Source organism: Bolinopsis microptera, chromosome 9 (genome assembly GCF_026151205.1).
Source record: "Bolinopsis microptera isolate Bmic1 chromosome 9, MBARI_Bmic_1.0, whole genome shotgun sequence".
NCBI classification, from domain to species: Eukaryota; Metazoa; Ctenophora; class Tentaculata; order Lobata; family Bolinopsidae; genus Bolinopsis; species Bolinopsis microptera.
This window is the reverse complement of record NC_087080.1, coordinates 14,540,904-14,557,997: the sequence shown is the minus strand read 5'-3', so window position 1 is coordinate 14,557,997 and position 17,094 is coordinate 14,540,904. Positions and strand designations below refer to the sequence as shown.

General features: G+C 35.8%; 1 protein-coding gene across 2 annotated transcripts; it reads right to left on the bottom strand.

Moving 5' to 3' along the window:
- Window positions 1–1,999: 1,999 nt before the first annotated feature.
- Window positions 2,000–14,894, bottom strand: LOC134821224 (two pore potassium channel protein sup-9-like). 2 transcript variants are annotated; one of them, XM_063831923.1, is made up of 6 exons: window positions 14,668–14,894; window positions 4,421–4,621; window positions 4,132–4,233; window positions 3,847–3,990; window positions 3,483–3,694; window positions 2,000–3,110 (listed from the first exon to the last, which is right to left on the bottom strand). In XM_063831923.1, the coding sequence occupies exons 1-6, from the start codon at window positions 14,882–14,884 to the stop codon at window positions 2,799–2,801; spliced, it is 1,188 nt and encodes a 395-aa protein (XP_063687993.1). In that variant the 5' UTR covers window positions 14,885–14,894; the 3' UTR covers window positions 2,000–2,798. The 2 variants fall into 2 exon arrangements, with proteins under 2 accessions (XP_063687993.1, XP_063687994.1); XM_063831924.1 differs by lacking the exons at window positions 2,000–3,110; window positions 3,483–3,694; window positions 3,847–3,990; window positions 4,132–4,233; window positions 4,421–4,621 and adding exons at window positions 12,087–12,483; window positions 12,604–12,815; window positions 13,043–13,186; window positions 13,331–13,432; window positions 14,309–14,509.
- Between the last annotated feature and the right edge of the window lie 2,200 nt (window positions 14,895–17,094).

The following is a 17,094-nucleotide window of genomic DNA, read 5'->3' as shown; positions in this document are numbered from 1 at the left end:
TGTGACAGAGAAGGTCTGCTGCCCTGCTGTATTTTTCAAGGTTTGAGGAGTTTTGTAGAATCGGATACAATGAAAACAACTGTTCCCGTTCTGCTAATAGTATAATGCTGTTGTTTCTCTGCTCCTCTGAAAAGAAGATCCATATTTTACCTGGTACCATGGTTTACTTATGCAAAAAAGCACGAAATTATTTGATAGCATGGTATACTGCAACTTATTTGCCTTATAATTAAAAATATTTGATCAACTCACTGCTTATATTTTTTTACATACAAACCAAACGTTAAGACAACCTTGCATTTTTGGTTAGATAAAGTGAAAAAATTCCTTTGATACGAACCAAAGTATTGAGTTTGGAAGTAGTTAAAAGCATAGAACCCTCCTGTGAAATATCCAAAGTTTGTAAGTGTCACAGTTATTGTTCCCCAAATCACAAGAAGAGTTCTCCTTTTTACCAATCCCCAGCAACAGGTTCTTTCATCCTTTATCGGAGTGTTCTCATCATTATTTCCTGTGTCGTCGTTTTCTTCAGCTTCGCTAATCATCGGTGATATCACTGAATAAAAGACTTCATTACTCTTAATCATTGACATTTCATTTTTTCGGTGCCTCTTATGAGCCTTCAGTTTCGTCCTTTTGATCTTAAAAACGGAATTTTAACATCAAAGAGGGTTAATTGTTCATTTAAGTTCCCCTCTGTTGACTCTCCAGCTTAACCTTAGCTTTGTTAAATGCGATTTCCTAGTTCAACTTGCAATAATAATGATATTGCTGAAGCTCAGCTAGAAATATTCTTAAAATAACAGGCATTTTACTAATAAAGTATGGTGCATTAACTCAAAGCAAATTGTGGAAGCAAGGTTTAAATCATAAACTCTGCGACCAACTATACTGTAACAAAATATATTCATTTTAACTTCTCAGTTTTGAAGCAAAAAAATGTCGACAAAAAAGGTAGGATTGAACAGTCCAAACTAGTTAAAAGTTATGTAAGCCGCATTTACTGGCCGTGGGATATTTCTCAACAGGAAAACGTTGTAACTTCTAATGCAGTAATAGGTATGTCTATTCATTTACATAATCTAATCACTCGATCACATCAAATTTATCTAAATTAGTCAGTTAGTTAATATGGGTTTTGCAACATGACTTTCATGGTAGTTCTGAATATGATTAACGATGCAATAATGCCAACGATGGGCTTAACATAATTTTCATTTTAGTCTATTTGGGGTGTAAAACACAGCATTGTGGCACACTAATTGTAACTAAAGCGCAGAAACATTTAACAAATTTGTATTATTTTTAGTTTCCCGAGAGTAGACTTCGCAACGTAATATCGACTGTTCGTCGATTATTATACAAGTATACAGTAAGCACCTTAAACCAGTCAAAGTAATAATTAGTTATAAAAAGGGCAGGAACCGAGAGTGCCCAATGTAATGTCAATTTTACGACAAGATGTGACAAGGAATTACAGGGAATGACAGGGAATGACAAGGAATGACAGGGAATGACAGGGAATGACAAGGAATGACATGTAATGACATGTAATGACAGGGAATGACAGGGAATGACAGGGAATGACAGGGAATGACAGGAACGACAATATCCGACAAACCGTGGGAAAAGGGCACTCTCGGTTCCTGCCCTAAAAACGTAAAATTATTTATACAGCCTCTAGAAGCAGTGCAGTATAGATAGAGCCTCTACTGTATTAATTGTCCGACTGTCTAAACAAGAAATAGAGCCTCTACTGTATTATTATAGTTAGACTGTCTAAACAAGAAATAGAGCCTCTACTGTATTATTATATTCAGACTGTCTAAACAAGAAATATAGCCTCTACTGTATTATTATAGTTAGACTGTCTAAACAAGAAAACGTCTATCATTTTAATTTTAAAATGTCCAGTATGTGTCGAACAATTATTGATATTATGCGATGAAAAACGTGTGGCAATAAAACATACAAATGCATTCAAATTATAATGAATAATATGTGGCAAAAAACATTACTCCAACGAATGCAGCAACTCATTTTTAGAATCCCTAGTCACGTGGTGTATGTTACAAACAAATGCACTAAACTTACTGAACGTCATTCAAGTATTGAAGTTGTGTAAACGACATAGGCAAAGAGAAAGCAGTAATGATTGTTCTTGATATTGCACTGACATAATCGGTAAACATGCTAATTTCACATCTCTTTCTACAGAAAAAAAAACCAGGTGTTATCATGAACTTACGGTTTTTCAGAGCCAACCACCGTAGAAAATTAAGAAAACTGACTTATCAGAGACCACTCTCACAAATAAAACTTAAATTCAATGGAGCGGTAAATTATGGTAATAGATTGATCAGTACGACAATGGAATGATTGAAATATTTAATCACAATCATGTAAAATGAATGTGTTGGAACTTGCGCCAATTAAATAAATAAATACATAAATTGTGGGAAGGCTTTAGCAATCTCGCTCATTTTCTCTGCCTTGCAAGAGGTCGATTTGTATTAATAGTAATTGCACGGAAATTAATTTCTTTGAATTAGCCATCGTTAAAACACGACTACACAATCATTGAACCACGACTACACAATTAAAGAAAACGAATTACAATTAAATGAAACGAAACAGGGTATTCTCACTTTTCATATCCCGTCTAATACATAATTTAAACATGCTTAAAAGGGTCTTTAAATTTGGGCATAAGTAAGGTAATCAGAATATTAAACGAAGAAAGTTCTATAAAATTAGGGGTCCTGCCTTCACATTAAAAAGAACGTTTGAATAATGAACTATATTTCAGTTTCTACTGCAGTGCTCACATCGGTTGACTTAGGTGAGTAAAATCCAGCGATTGAAATTTTCTTCGGCATTATTTTCGTAACTGAAAGCTTATCAGTCAAGTCCCCCATTATTCCTGGGACAGAAAGTTTATCAGTCAAGTCTCCCAGTTCACCCATTGCAGCATTAGCAGCCAATTTTGTTGCAGCTTCAGTTTTCTCGTGCAAATATTTCATTGTTTCCTCCGATAGTTTTGCATATGTTTGGAATGCGTAGGAGAAGAGCGCGAAACCAAAAGTCACTGATGCAAACAGCATTGCTGCCTGAAAGGTTTAATGAGGGTTTAATTTTATGGAATTTATTGAATATAGAGGCCGTCCCGTTGCCAAACCTAATCTCCCAATTTCCCAAAACAGCATCGAAGCCTGAAAGTTGCACTAATGGCTATTAAGGGATCAGCTTGTACTACTTAGAGTACTTACAGTCCATTTGACGGGATCACTTCCGGATAACAGTATCAAATATTGAGTACGTCTATCAAGTTAAGAGTTTAGAGCTTATTTTGCATTTTTTCCACACTTTACTGCCTGTATAATACGATCAAATGCATTATTCAGGCCATCTGGCATTTCCTTCTCACCTACCTCCAGGTGCATTATTCAAGTTTATTCGATTGATTTTCAACAAAATGTCACCTGTCGCGGATCATCTGGTCGTCCAAGATAATAATCTCCAAATCCAACTGTAGTCAAAGATATCATAGAGTAATAGACACTCTGGAAGAGTGACCAATTTTGACCATAGACTGAGATCTCATTCTGTGTGTCAACGTATCCATGGCCAGCTAGTGATATCGCACTCGTATTTCTAAAGATTTCGCCCATACGAGATGAGGAAAATCCGAAATCTGTAATAGTTTTAAAAACTTTTGGATAAACTTGAACTGACGTATAAAATCTCGTGTGCATGGTCGTTGACAAGGTCATTTATTTTGATTTGTCATTAAATCTTCTGATTCTTAACCATCCATAAAATGGTGTTTGTAAGTATGTAACTTACAAGAATAACCCAGAAGGAAAAGGGCCATGATGATTGCAATGTTAATGTAGGCGATTATAAGTTCGGTGTATCTGTGTTGGCAAACTACTTTCACAAAACTGCTTTTTTCGTTCATTTTCTCAAACATGCTCACAATGAATTTTCCTGAAGAAACGACATTACTTTTCAAATAATATTATGAATTGTCATTTTTGAAAGTCTTTTAAATCATAATTTCGAGTTATGGACATTTAGTGAAAGCTTCTCTTCTAAAGTTGTGTGCTAAATTTAAAATCATTCATGAACCTGATGCTCCTAGCATGAGAATGTAAAGAGGAAGTCCTGCCATGGCATAAAGGCAGCAAGCTACCTTACTGTACCAAGTTGTAGGATGTAACACTCCATAACCTGAGGAGACTAACTTCAGTACTTACCTACTACTACTACCTACTACTACTAGAGTCAATATTTTGATCCGAGGAGGTGAACTTGAGTAGTAAATAATATTTGTATCACTTTTCTAGTTAATCATGCTATGGTTATCTAACTATCTATTTCGTTTTTATCATTATTTAACGATCGAATAGTTTCTTACCCACAGTAGTAACGACAGAAACACAGAAGTCAAACGCAGCCCAGAAAGACCACCTTTTTCTGGGATATTTGGTGATGTGACAGAGAAGTTCTGCTGCCCTGTTGTATGTCACTAGGTTTGAGGAGTTTTGTAGAATCGGGTATTTGGAAAACAACAGTTCTCGCTCAGCTAGCAGTATGATTGAGTTGTTTCGCTGTTCCTCTTGGAAAATATTGCATCATCTATAGCTTAGTTTAATTTAATTAAATTTTCAATCTTCACTTCACGAATTACGACATAAATGGGTACATTTTCATCGCTTAATATCAATAATTTTTGACAGATACTCGAAATTTTGACATTAAGACAACCTTGCATTTTTGGTTAGATAAAGTGAGAAAATCCTTTAGATACGAACCAAAGTATTGAGTTTGGAAGTAGTTAAAAGCATAGAACCCTCCTGTGAAATATCCAAAGTTTGTAAGTGTCACAGTTATTGTTCCCCAAATCACAAGAAGAGTTCTCCTCTTTATTAATCCACAGCAACAGGTTCTTTCATCCTTTATCGAAGTGTTCTCATCATTATTTCCTGTGTCGTCGTTTTCTTCTAAATCTATATTGCTTTCTCCAGTCATTACTGATAACACCGAATTTAATGATGATACTGAAATTAAAGCTTTAAGCTACTAATACTATTTGCAGCCGTTTCCCATAAAAAGTGGCCATGACCAATGACAATACTGTTTTTGGTGCCCCTCCGATCTTTTGATATTCAATTTCAAAACGTAGCTTTAGTCTAAATCTCAAAAAAACAGATCATACCAGTCTTAATACGTACCTAAAATGAAACGAGCTCCACTAGAGCAAACATATAGCAGAGTTGGTGAAGGACCGTACAAAAGAATATTTTGACAAAAACCCTATGGCAAGCAAAGTAAGCGGGTCACATTAAAGGCAGTAAAATCGGTAGACCCTTCCCCTATATTTGAAAAGCCCCTCCCTCTTTGTCAAAAGAGCGTGTAGGGCTCTTTGTGTACTTTTACTGAACAGATACATTCAGACCTTCAGGACAGTTCCGGACTGTCTTAATGTATCAAGATTCAAGAGTTTAACGGAGATTTGCGTCATTTGATGAGGTATACGTATTGTATTAATAACCCGAAGGTTTGTCCGTCTCATCAATGCCAAGTGAACTGATCATGACGTGGGATGTTGGGTCAGGAGTTGGAAATGAAGGGGAAATAGCGTTGAATTTCCGTGTGATGCCTAGACAGTACATAGTTAGGGCAAGAATTGCTGTTTATGGGTCAATCTGTGAACAAATTCGTAACAAAGGTTTGTCTACAGGAATGTGTTGTCCATAGTCCCAGGAACCACCAAAAAAAACCGTCCAGCTGAAACTTTTGGGCAAAAATTTTTATAGTCATTTTTCTCCAGGAACCCATACGCCCCACCCCTAATATTGGTTATTCGGCTCCCGAAGGTCTTGAGATCTTTATAGGAGGTGCAAAATGACCGCAATGGCCACATTATGGCAGGCGAATGATAGTTTCAGAACGATTGGAGCTTTATTTTTCGAAATAAATGGAATTTTTCGAATTTTTTCTCAATTTTATTGAAATTTCGAAAAAAAAACACCAAATTATTTTTAACGCTTATTTCAAATCTATTTAAAAACTTATCTACAAATAACAAATACAGTTAATCTAAAATGTGTATTCTCAGTAAGTACCATGACAATTATTAATACACAGTTAATATTAATCAAAATTCGCTTGTTCTTCAGGTTCATCATGTCTAATGTTTGTGCAGTTCATACCATGGCATCGTCCACAAGCTGGCAAACAATTGAAGCCATATTTCCTACATGAACATCTGAAAGGAGGAGGAGGAGGAGGAAGAGGAGGAAGCATCTAAATGTTATTTCAATTTTTGTTATTTTTTGTCCGTTTTTGTCCGTTTTTGTCCGTTTTATTTTTTGTCCGTTTTGAAAATATGGCTGCCAAACGGACAAAAACGGACAAAAAACATGATCCCCACCCCCCCTCCCCCCCCCCCCTTTAGAAGCAGAGTTATTTTCTCTGATAGATCCTGAATAGATTTAGTCTTAAAGTTAACACCTATATTTTCGTTCACACATTTGTTGATGTAACCTTCCAAGTCTACTAGTTCCTCGTCGTAAACTTCTTCCTCTATAATGAAACAACAAAGAGCGGCGTCGATCAGAAAGTGGGCTCTCAACGCTTTATAGTAAGATCCTCCATCCGATATATGCGTGACGTCTCCAGGATACACGAGTTTGATGAGCTCCTCTAAACCCGAGTCTGCCATTATATAGCCTATGCAGCCAAGAAAACTCGTGAGAGTGTGGAAGCCCCCAACCCTGACCACAATAGGCATCCCAGTTTCCAGTACTATTCGGGTGGCCTTAATCCACAATGGCAAATCGAATGTGATTATCATCGGCTCACTGTAGGATAACTTAAGACATTCAACCAGAGTAGCATGTACCGTCGAATAGCTGTCTGGGGGTTGGTCAATAATCTGTTGTTTGTTAGTTAACCTTGATATTTGTTAATTGAAGTTATTTCCCGAGTAAGATTTGAAATAAGCGTTAAAAATAATTTGGTGTATTTTTTTCGAAATTTCAATAAAATTGAGAAAAATTTCGAAAAATTCCATTTATTTCGAAAAATAAAGCCCCAATCGTTCTGAAACTATCATTCGCCTGCCATAATGTGGCCATTGCGGTCATTTTGCACCCCCTATGGAGATCTCAAGACCTTCGGGAGCCAAATAACCAATATTAGGGGTGGGGCGTATGGGTTCCTGGAGAAAAATGACTATAAAAATTTTTGCCCAAAAGTTTCAGCTGGACGGTTTTTTTTGGTGGTTCCTGGGACTATGGACAACACATTCCAGTAGACAAACCTTTGTTACGAATTTGTTCACAGAAAAATCAACTCTTGCCCTAACTAACAGTTCGACACGTACTGAAGGTGGACAGATGCGATCTCTAACGAACTAGAGGACACAAATTGAAACGAAAAATGTATATTATAAAGTTATAACCCTATATTTTCGAGGAAGCTGGACACAAAAAGCAAGTAAGGATTAAAATACTCTCGGGGTAAATTACTGAAGTAATCGAATAATGTTATTCATTACATCGGCTGAAATACTTGCTGTGTGTCTTACCAGGCGACACCAGTCTTTCTCTCTCCGTCAATTTCCGTTATTGTTACAATCAATAGTGCTATTACACGACGTACACAGAAGGAGTGTATTTTCTCGAAGACCAAATAGCGTGATCGAATAGTAACTTTGACGTGGGTGTCACGAGAGTTGTTCAGGCTAAGTGTTTATTTAGGAAGTGACGGAGTAGACATGTAAAACATATCCGAGTAAGGGGGACCTCGATAAGAATATAACTTATTGCTCTTTTCAAAAAATGTTCCGAATAATTTCAACAGAGAAACTGAAATTTTCGCTAGAATACCAAAATTCTAAAGCGTCGTGAACTGGAGTATGATATCATTCAGGTCCACAAAATTATATGTAAAGTTAGCGTAAGTTCCAATCATAAAGTGCGGTGACTCACGTCTCTCGATCAGTGACGTTTGATTTATCATGGGAACAATTAAGGTTGCCAAAGCAAAGAAGCGAATAGAAAAGGACGAACAATTATTAACAACATCTATCTCAGCCTAGCTGATCAGGTTAGTGTGTATGTCGTAAAAGGTAGGATAAGCAACTCCATGAGGCAATAAGACAATACAAAAAACTTAAAAGGTCTACATGCAAACCTCGTCAGATTTATTGCAATGTAATTGTACCTTGTACAAAAAGCTTAAATTCATAATGAAGAACAGTTTACATGTTATGTAATTGTACAAAAGAGCTTTTGATAATGAAGAACATTTTACATGTTATGTAATTGTACAAAAGAGCTTTTGATAATGAAGAACATTTTACATGTTATGTACATAACTGGATAACTTGATCAGGCAGTAAGGATAGTCGTGGGTTTGGTATTCTAAGTTCTGACTCTTGAGTGGAGTTCGAGATTCTGTGGTTTCATCTGATCTTGGAATACAGCTTACGTTTCCTAGTGAAAGACCCTCTGAAAATGGATCGCAAATTGTGCTGCTGAGAATATTGGTTCTAGAGGAAGGGAACTGAAGAAGCTGGTGAGGGAGAGTGGGAAGGTAGCAGCCCACTGTTTTAGGTGGATATACTTGTTAGAGAGTTAGAGTGGGAGTTGGAGTAAGGTTATGAGATTCTACAGAGCATTATATATAGACTCTAGAGGAGCCATTCACGTTAAATCTTGTCGCAAATTGCAAGCTCTAACAGGTATCTCAAGTAAATCTAGGGTTAGATGGTGGTCCATTTGTTGGACTGCTGGCCGCTGACAAGGAAACCGTAACATAATTGAAAGGCCCGAAACGGTGTCAGCTTTGTAGTTAATGTTCTTGATTCCTGATCCAAGAAATTAAACGTGTGTGCGAGAGAGATGAAAGTGAAAGAGTGAGGAACCTAGCCTTAGTCTTTTACTTTGAACTATTATATTCTTTTCTATTTATTTTACAAATAATAAGTAATTTCGATTCAATTCAGTTCAATTTCATTCAATTAATTTTCATTCAATTCAATTCAATTCAATTCGATTCAATTCAATTCAGTTCAATTCACTTCAATTCGATTCAATTTAATTTAATTTAATTTACTTTAATTTAATTTGAAACTCAATTCTAGTCTATTTTATTTTATTGAAAAAATATAAAAAGTATACAAATTTCTATTAAAAATTCAATTTATTCAAAACGAATTTTCGGAGAATGTACAACTATATGCTAGTTTCTTCTGTAACAGTTTTTGTGTCTGAAGAATGTCCACCGATTGAACCTATTTTTGACATCATTCCTGGGACGGAAAGCTTGTCAGTGAAGTCTCCCATAGTTCCTGGAACAGAAAGCTTATCAGTCAAGTCTCCCATTTCACCCATTGCAGCGTTAGCAGCCGCTTTTGTTGCAGCTTCAGTTTTCTCTTGCAAGTATCTCATTGTTTCCTCTGATAGTTTCGAGTATGTTTGGAATGCGTAGGAGAAGAGGGCAAAACCAAAAGTCACTGATGAAAACAACATTGCAGCCTGAAAGTCACATTGTGGTTTGAGTTGATAGGAATTAAATATAAAATTTATTTAACATAATATTGTGAATTATCCCAAAAAACTATTTATAAACTATTTTTTGCGTCATTCCAGCTTATAAAGGTATCATTAATATCTCGACTCTTACCTGCCTGGGATCATTTGGGCGTCCAAGATAGTAATCTCCAAATCCAACCGTTGACAAAGATATCGTAGAGTAATAGATACTCTGATAAAGTGTCCAGTTTTGACCGTAAACTGAGATCTCATTCTTAGTTAGTTCATATCCATAACCAGGTAGCGATATCACACTTGAATTAGTGAATATTTCGCTCTGCTGAGATGAGGTAATTCCGAAATCTGTGATAATTATTGATACACTTTTGGGTAGAATTGAAGTGTATGACTGTTTTTGGATAGAAATAGTAAGGGAGGAATCTCAAGAGATGAAGTGAAGGACATGAAAATTGAAAACTTGTAAATTTGTGTACTTGATTGTTACCAATGTCAATTTGATAGAGTAATATTTCAACTGATTGGTTTTACAGTTTTTGTTTATTAACTTACAAGAATACCCCAATAAGAAGAGAGACATGATGATTGCAATGTTGATGTAGGCGATTATAAGTTCGGTGTATCTGTGTTGGCAAACTACTTTCACAAAACTGCTTTTTTCGTTCATTTTCTCAAACATGCTGACTATGTACTTTCCTGCAGAAACAGTGTTACCTTATTAACTTAATTAATAATTACTAGTAAGACATGTTTGTTATGATTATAATTGAAGTTTCTAAAACAGTTGGTGACTCTGCAGTTTTAAATTGTAAATTCTTTGGTAAAACATTTAATTTTCTTAAATCTTTAAATGATTTATAAAACCTGCTGCTCCTAGCATGATAATGTAAAGGGGAAGTCCTACCATGGCATAAAGGCAGCAAGCTACCTTACTGTACCAAGTTGAAGGATGTAACACTCCATAACCTGGGAAGATAAACTATAAGTAGCCGGAACTATAACTACCAGTTATATTTTTATCCGATAATATTCCAACTGTCCATGGTAATGGTATATTTGTACATTTTATAGTTTTATCTGACGATATCACAATATTCAATTGGCACTCTTGTTTTTAGTGCATTATTGAAAATGATAACCTGTCTTACCTACAGTAGTTATGATAGAGACACAGAAGTCAAACGCAGCCCAGAAAGACCACCTTTTTCTGGGATATTTGGTGATGTGACAGAGAAGTTCTGCTGTCCGGGTGTATGTTCTAAAGTTGGAGGAGTTTTGGAGGGTTGGGTGGAGTAAAAACAGCTGTTCTCGCTCTGCTAGCAGTGTGAGTGTGTTGTTTCTCTGCTCAGCTGGGAAATATCGCATTATCTAATGTAACGCAATAGTCTAGTCAGGTATGCACGAGAGATGTTTACCTGCATTTCATAGTAGAGGGCTGACATTTTTTGGGGCCTCTCAAACAAAGGTCTATAGAACAAAATGAATTCCGAGCCCAAAGATTCAGACCGAAGATCGCCATTTTGGCCATGCCCATTTGGATTAGAATTGGATAGGCTTAAATTATCCACAATGGCCACAAAACTGATTTTGGCCAATTTTGCCAAACTTGTCAACTTTTAATATAAACATGTTAGAAACTTCTGGATGTTTTTAAACTCACTGAAATGAACATGTATTTATAATTGTACAAATTATGAATGAAAAATTACTCCAAAATGCTCACTTTTTGAGTTATTGGCAACTAACTAATTTTACGGTAATTCAAACGCGTATGCAGGATTTTTGGTTAAGAGGTTCTGTAGTCCCCAAAAATATTTTCAGCCTTCCACTATGAAATGTAGGTCAATGTAAACAAATGATAAATGACCAGACTATTAACAATCTTCGGATGATTGTTGCAATACGATTGGTATGGTTATGGATTTACCATTTGAAAATTACTAAGTTGTATGAAGTCGTTATATTCCTTGGATACGAACCAAAGTATTGAGTTTGGTAGTAGTTAAAAGCATAGAACCCTCCTGTGAAATATCCAAAGTTTGTAAGTGTCACAGTTATTGTTCCCCAAATCACAAGAAGAGTTCTCCTTTTTACCAATCCACAGCAACAGGTTTTATCATCCGGGTTTCCAGTTTCATCGTTGTTTGCTGCATCTTCTTTACTTTTAACTACCATTGCTGAGAGCACTGAATTAAACTATATCATTTCTTGACGATTGCATGATGTTTCCATAGACTACAATTTGCTAAAAAGCACTCATTTTAACATTCTTTTGGTACTCCTAATTTTCCATTTTTTGTGATTTGCTATTGTCCATTTCTAATGTCCCTATCGGTTTTCGTGACCCTACGATTTTATCATTCTGATCAACAAAACGTAAATCAAGCTCACGAGTAAAAAAATAAATAGATAAAATCAAATACATTCACTACACAATATACATACAGCATTCATAACTCAAAAGGACAGAAATAATTATCATCCAGATATCTATGGTACCTCAAGCTTCCATTTATGTAAATTCAAACAGTTTTGGGCTTACTGGAGAAGAACTCTTTGTATTGACCAAATTTAATAATTCAAATATTTTAATAACAATTTCACAATCAATTCAGAAGGACACGCCTTAACCTAAAAAATAAAACTATAATCCAGATTCTTCTGGAGTGCTTTCAGTATCTGACTTATGCGAGGAAAGTCCACCGGTGGAACCTAACTTAGACAGCCTTCCTGTAAATGAATTCTTATCTGCGAAGTTTCCCAGTTCACCCATTGCAGCATTAGCAGCCGCTTTTGTTGCAGCTTCAGTTTTCTCGTGCAAATATTTCATTGTTTCCTCTGATAGTTTAGCGTATGTTTGGAATGCGTAGGAGAAGAGCGCAAAACCAAAAGTCACTGATGAAAACAACATTGCAGCCTGAAAGTTGTATTTTCCAAACATAAAGTCTTGCATTTGAAATATGTATTTTTCATTTTGTCCACAGTTGGTATGCATCAATCAAGTTTATTAAATTTAAACCTATTTTTAGACTCTCACCTGCCGCGGATCATCTGGTCGTCCAAGATAATAATCTCCGAATCCAACTGTAGTCAAAGATATCATAGAGTAATAGATACCCTGGTAAAGTGTCCAGTTTTGACCGTACACTGTGATCTCATTCTTAGTTAGTGCATATCCATAACCAGGTAGCGATATCACACTTGAATTTTGAAATATCTCGCCCTTACGAGATGAGGAATATCCGAAATCTGTGATAGTTTTTAAACAAATCTTTGGTTACAGTGGAATTGATGTTCATTATAATATAAAATCTTAGAATGTTGCTTCTGTTGAATCAACCTTTTGGAGAACAATTATGACAGTATTCTTTCATGTTTACGTTTTGTACATGGCTGTTTATAAAATCAGTTTTTTAATTTACTGTTAACTTAGGTAACTATTAGCCTATCCTCAAAGCTTCAAAGATTTAACTTACAAGAATACCCCAATAAGAAGAGGGACATGATGATTGCAATATTGATGTAGGCGATTATAAGTTCGGTGTATCTGTGTTTGCAAACCACTTTCACAAAACTGCTTTTTTCGTTCATTTTCTCGAACATGCTCACAATGAATTTTCCTGAAGAAACGACTTTTTACATAATATTATATTCGTCATTTTTTGATAGTCTTTAAATCATTATTTCGATTTATGGACATTTAGTGAAAGCTTTTATTTCTAAAGTTTTGTGCTAAATTTAAAATCATTTAAGCATTTATGAACCTGATGCTCCTAGCATGAGAATGTAAAGAGGAAGTCCTGCCATTGCATAAAGGCAGCAAGCTACCTTACTGTACCAAGTTGAAGGATGTAACACTCCATAACCTGAGAAAATGAGAAGTAATTTTTTATCTTAGCTCGTTCTGCATCTAAATGCAATGTATGATACTACTGTATAATTATAGGTCAGATCGATCAGTATTCGAGCACACAAATCTAATTGTTAGTTCAGATCATGTTACTTATTTCAAATAAATGATGGGAGCAAATCCGATTGCATAGATATGTTTCAAACTGTTTTTAACTGTGCATTCTGTACCTTCGCATTGGTTGCACTAAACCCCACTTCATACACAAACAACTGTTTAATTGATAAACTGTTAGCTTTATAACTAAATAAAAGAACACTCTCCAGCATTGCATCCATTGGCTCATCATTGATTAGTGGCCTATGAGCAGAAGTTACAACAGAGACAAAAACTAATCTACCTATTGAATGTTGCGGTGTTTGCACCCAAATAAGTGTTTATTAATTGATCATCATCCAGCAACACTGCAATTAACAGTAGTTACAGTACACTCTCCAGCTATGTACATTCATTGAATAGTGTCCTAACCACAGTAATTACAACAGAAACACAAAAGTGCTCTCTTTAAACTTTGTAACACTACACTAGTTGCTCTTAAACAAGGGTTTATTTGTTGATAATCATTCAGAAGCACTACCATTGACAGTTTACTCTCTTGTTTTGCATCTGTTGTTCTATTATTGAAAAGTGTCTTACCTTCAGTAGTTATGATAACTACCTGGGAAGATAAACTATAAGTAGCCGCTACTATAACTGCTAGTTTTATTTTTATCCGAGAATTTGCCAACTGTCCATGCTAATGGTATATTTGTACATTTTATCTGACGATATCACAATATTCAATTGGCACTCTTGTTTTTTGTGCATTATTGAAAATGATAACCGGTCTTACCTACAGTAGTTATGATAGAGACACAGAAGTCAAATGCAGCCCAGAAAGACCACCTTTTTCTGGGATATTTGGTGATCTGACAGAGAAGTTCTGCTGCCCTGTTGTATGTCACCAGGTTTGAGGAGTTTTGTAGAATCGGGTACTGGGTAAACAACTGTTCTCGCTCAGCTAGCAGTATAATACCGTTATTTCTCTGTTCCTCTGTAAAATGTTGTACTATCAAAAGTACTTTAAAGTATTAAATAATTGTGTAGAATATTTTGCAGACTTCATTACCATTACAACAAATACAGTTAGGGGCTGTGGTTAACCATAGAAGTTTGAGCTGCACAAAGTCACTAAAATCTTTAGTTACAAACCGAAATATTCAGTTTGGTAGTAGTTAAAGGCATAGAACCCTCCTGTGAAATATCCAAAGTTTGTAAGTGTCACAGTTATTGTTCCCCAAATCACAAGAAGAGTTCTCCTTTTTACCAATCCCCAGCAACAAGTTCTTTCATCCTTTATCGAAGTGTTCTCATCATTATTTCCTGTGTCGTCGTTTTCTACTCCATTTCCTTCAGTTTTGCTAACCATTGGTGATATCACTGAATTGAATTTGGTTATTACTCCAAAAGCGGTAATGCTAGAGTGGACTAACGTTTATCCTCCCGAACTTCACTCTCGTCTCTCACACACTCCATCTCTAATGCCCCTACGCTTTATTTCCTTTTGATATAAAAACACACTTTAAGCTTATAGCCCAAAGGACAGAGCGTACCTAAATCCCATAGCATCTAAATTTGATCTCCAACAGCTTCGGACTTGCTAGCTGCTTGAGACTTGAGAGGGTCTTTGTTTTTGAAAAAAAAATCAATTGTTTCGGGCACAAATAAAGTGTAACAAATCTAAAAATAGAGTGTAACAAATCTATGTTAAGGGAGGAACCCCTTTAACTGCTTAAAAAAGCAATTTAACACAGCGAAGGCTAAATCGATTCTCACTCTATCAAACAATCGATAAATAAGTACACAGAACTGTGGTACATTAATGTAACAGTCTGACGAAAGTATCAAAAAAACTCAGACAATTTAATTGTTTATAAACTCATGCTCAGAATCTGCATTATACAATAAGTTTATAAACAATTAACGCGGAGTGAATTAGTACGGTCAACACGTATTGAGATGTCAAGTGCCTGTAAAAGTTATTGCACCTTTAATAGAATACAAATCTCTGGGTTAACCAAGATGCATAACATGGCCTACTAAGATTGCAATGTGCACAAGATCCTAAGCTATCCTTGTAAATGGCAACGTTTGTTCTTTGTTATGTAAATGATCATGTGTTACTGTTACAACTATAGGTGCACACCTTGCATTGGTCCATAGAGAGCAGTCGGATAATCTGACTTGGATTAGGATAGAAAAGGTTGAGTTAAAAGAACAATGAGTTAAGGCATGATAAATATGTAAGTTTACGATTTTCTCAGCTATTATGTACTTTTAAGTTAAGGATTGGATCTATACATCTAAGAACAACGTGACTTGATCTAATTTGAAACTTTTATCAAATATTGTACTCAATAAAATGCTGAAATGTGAACAAATTTATCTTTATCTTAAATAGCATGGGAACAATGTTTCTTTCATGTAGGCAAGTTGTGGCCTGTGTCTAAAATAATTGATTACTTTTGGTCAGGGTAGTAACACTAGTAGTAGTCACACCAGTAACACTAGTAGTAGTAACACCAGTAACACTATTATGAGCTTACTCGGGAGTCTGGGTTGTGGGTGGCTCTCAACACACTTTATTTCAGAAACTTTCAACTACTTTTAACTAAGGTAACAATCAATGTAATGATGTTAGGAGGAAACAAAATGTAAAAAGTTGTAATTCCAAAGTAGTATACAAATTTATAGGTCCGACTCAGTTGCTATCAAGGGCAAATAAAATTAAAAATCGTAACCAAATTCGAATGGCAAGTTGGTCAGTAACATTTACAAATTGAATACTGTACTTTGGAGCTTTTATCCTGTTCGAGCTTTTGATCAAGGGGGGTCCAGCCTGTATTTTTGTGAAATCCGTTTCCGGGATAGGACCAACAAACTAGAATTCGTGATCGAACTTTTAAGGGTGTCCCGGACCCTTAGCGCCCACGATGCAGCCAAGCCCATGTTCGGTCCTTTTTGTCCCAATTATGCCAAGTCACCTCAAGATGCCCCGATTTTGGGTGCTCTCCTGAATTCGTATTTTAATTTTCATCCACATTGAACAAAAACTATATGCCCATATTTGACAGCTTTTGGCCCATCCATTTGACAGATATCAATATTTTTGGACCAACTTTATAATATTATCTCGAAAACAAGTGTCACAAAATTCAGGTGAGACCCCCCCCCCCACCCCATCCCTTTAAAAGCCTCGCTCGTTCAGGTTATTAACAACTGTGTTAATAAAATGGATGACAAGGTCTCTAATTATGGATAATTTTAACTTAATGCCTCAGCGCTCAGAAAACTGGCTGTTCACTCCGCCGAATAATGTTGAGCAGAAACTTCAAAGTTTGCAGTCTAGCCGACTAACACAACTTACAAAATATTTTAATATACAGGGTGGCCCAGAAGTAACTGCCCACACGCAACCCTTTAATAAATCACGTAATTCTTCATAGAATTGCACCGAAATTTCAGAGATTATAGATATGGGTCAAACTTAGATTTCCTGAAAGTTTCGTCAAATTTAATTAAGTAATCACTGTGGGTGTGGCACGCCACTCCCTCTTTTTCACTATTGTCACCATAAAG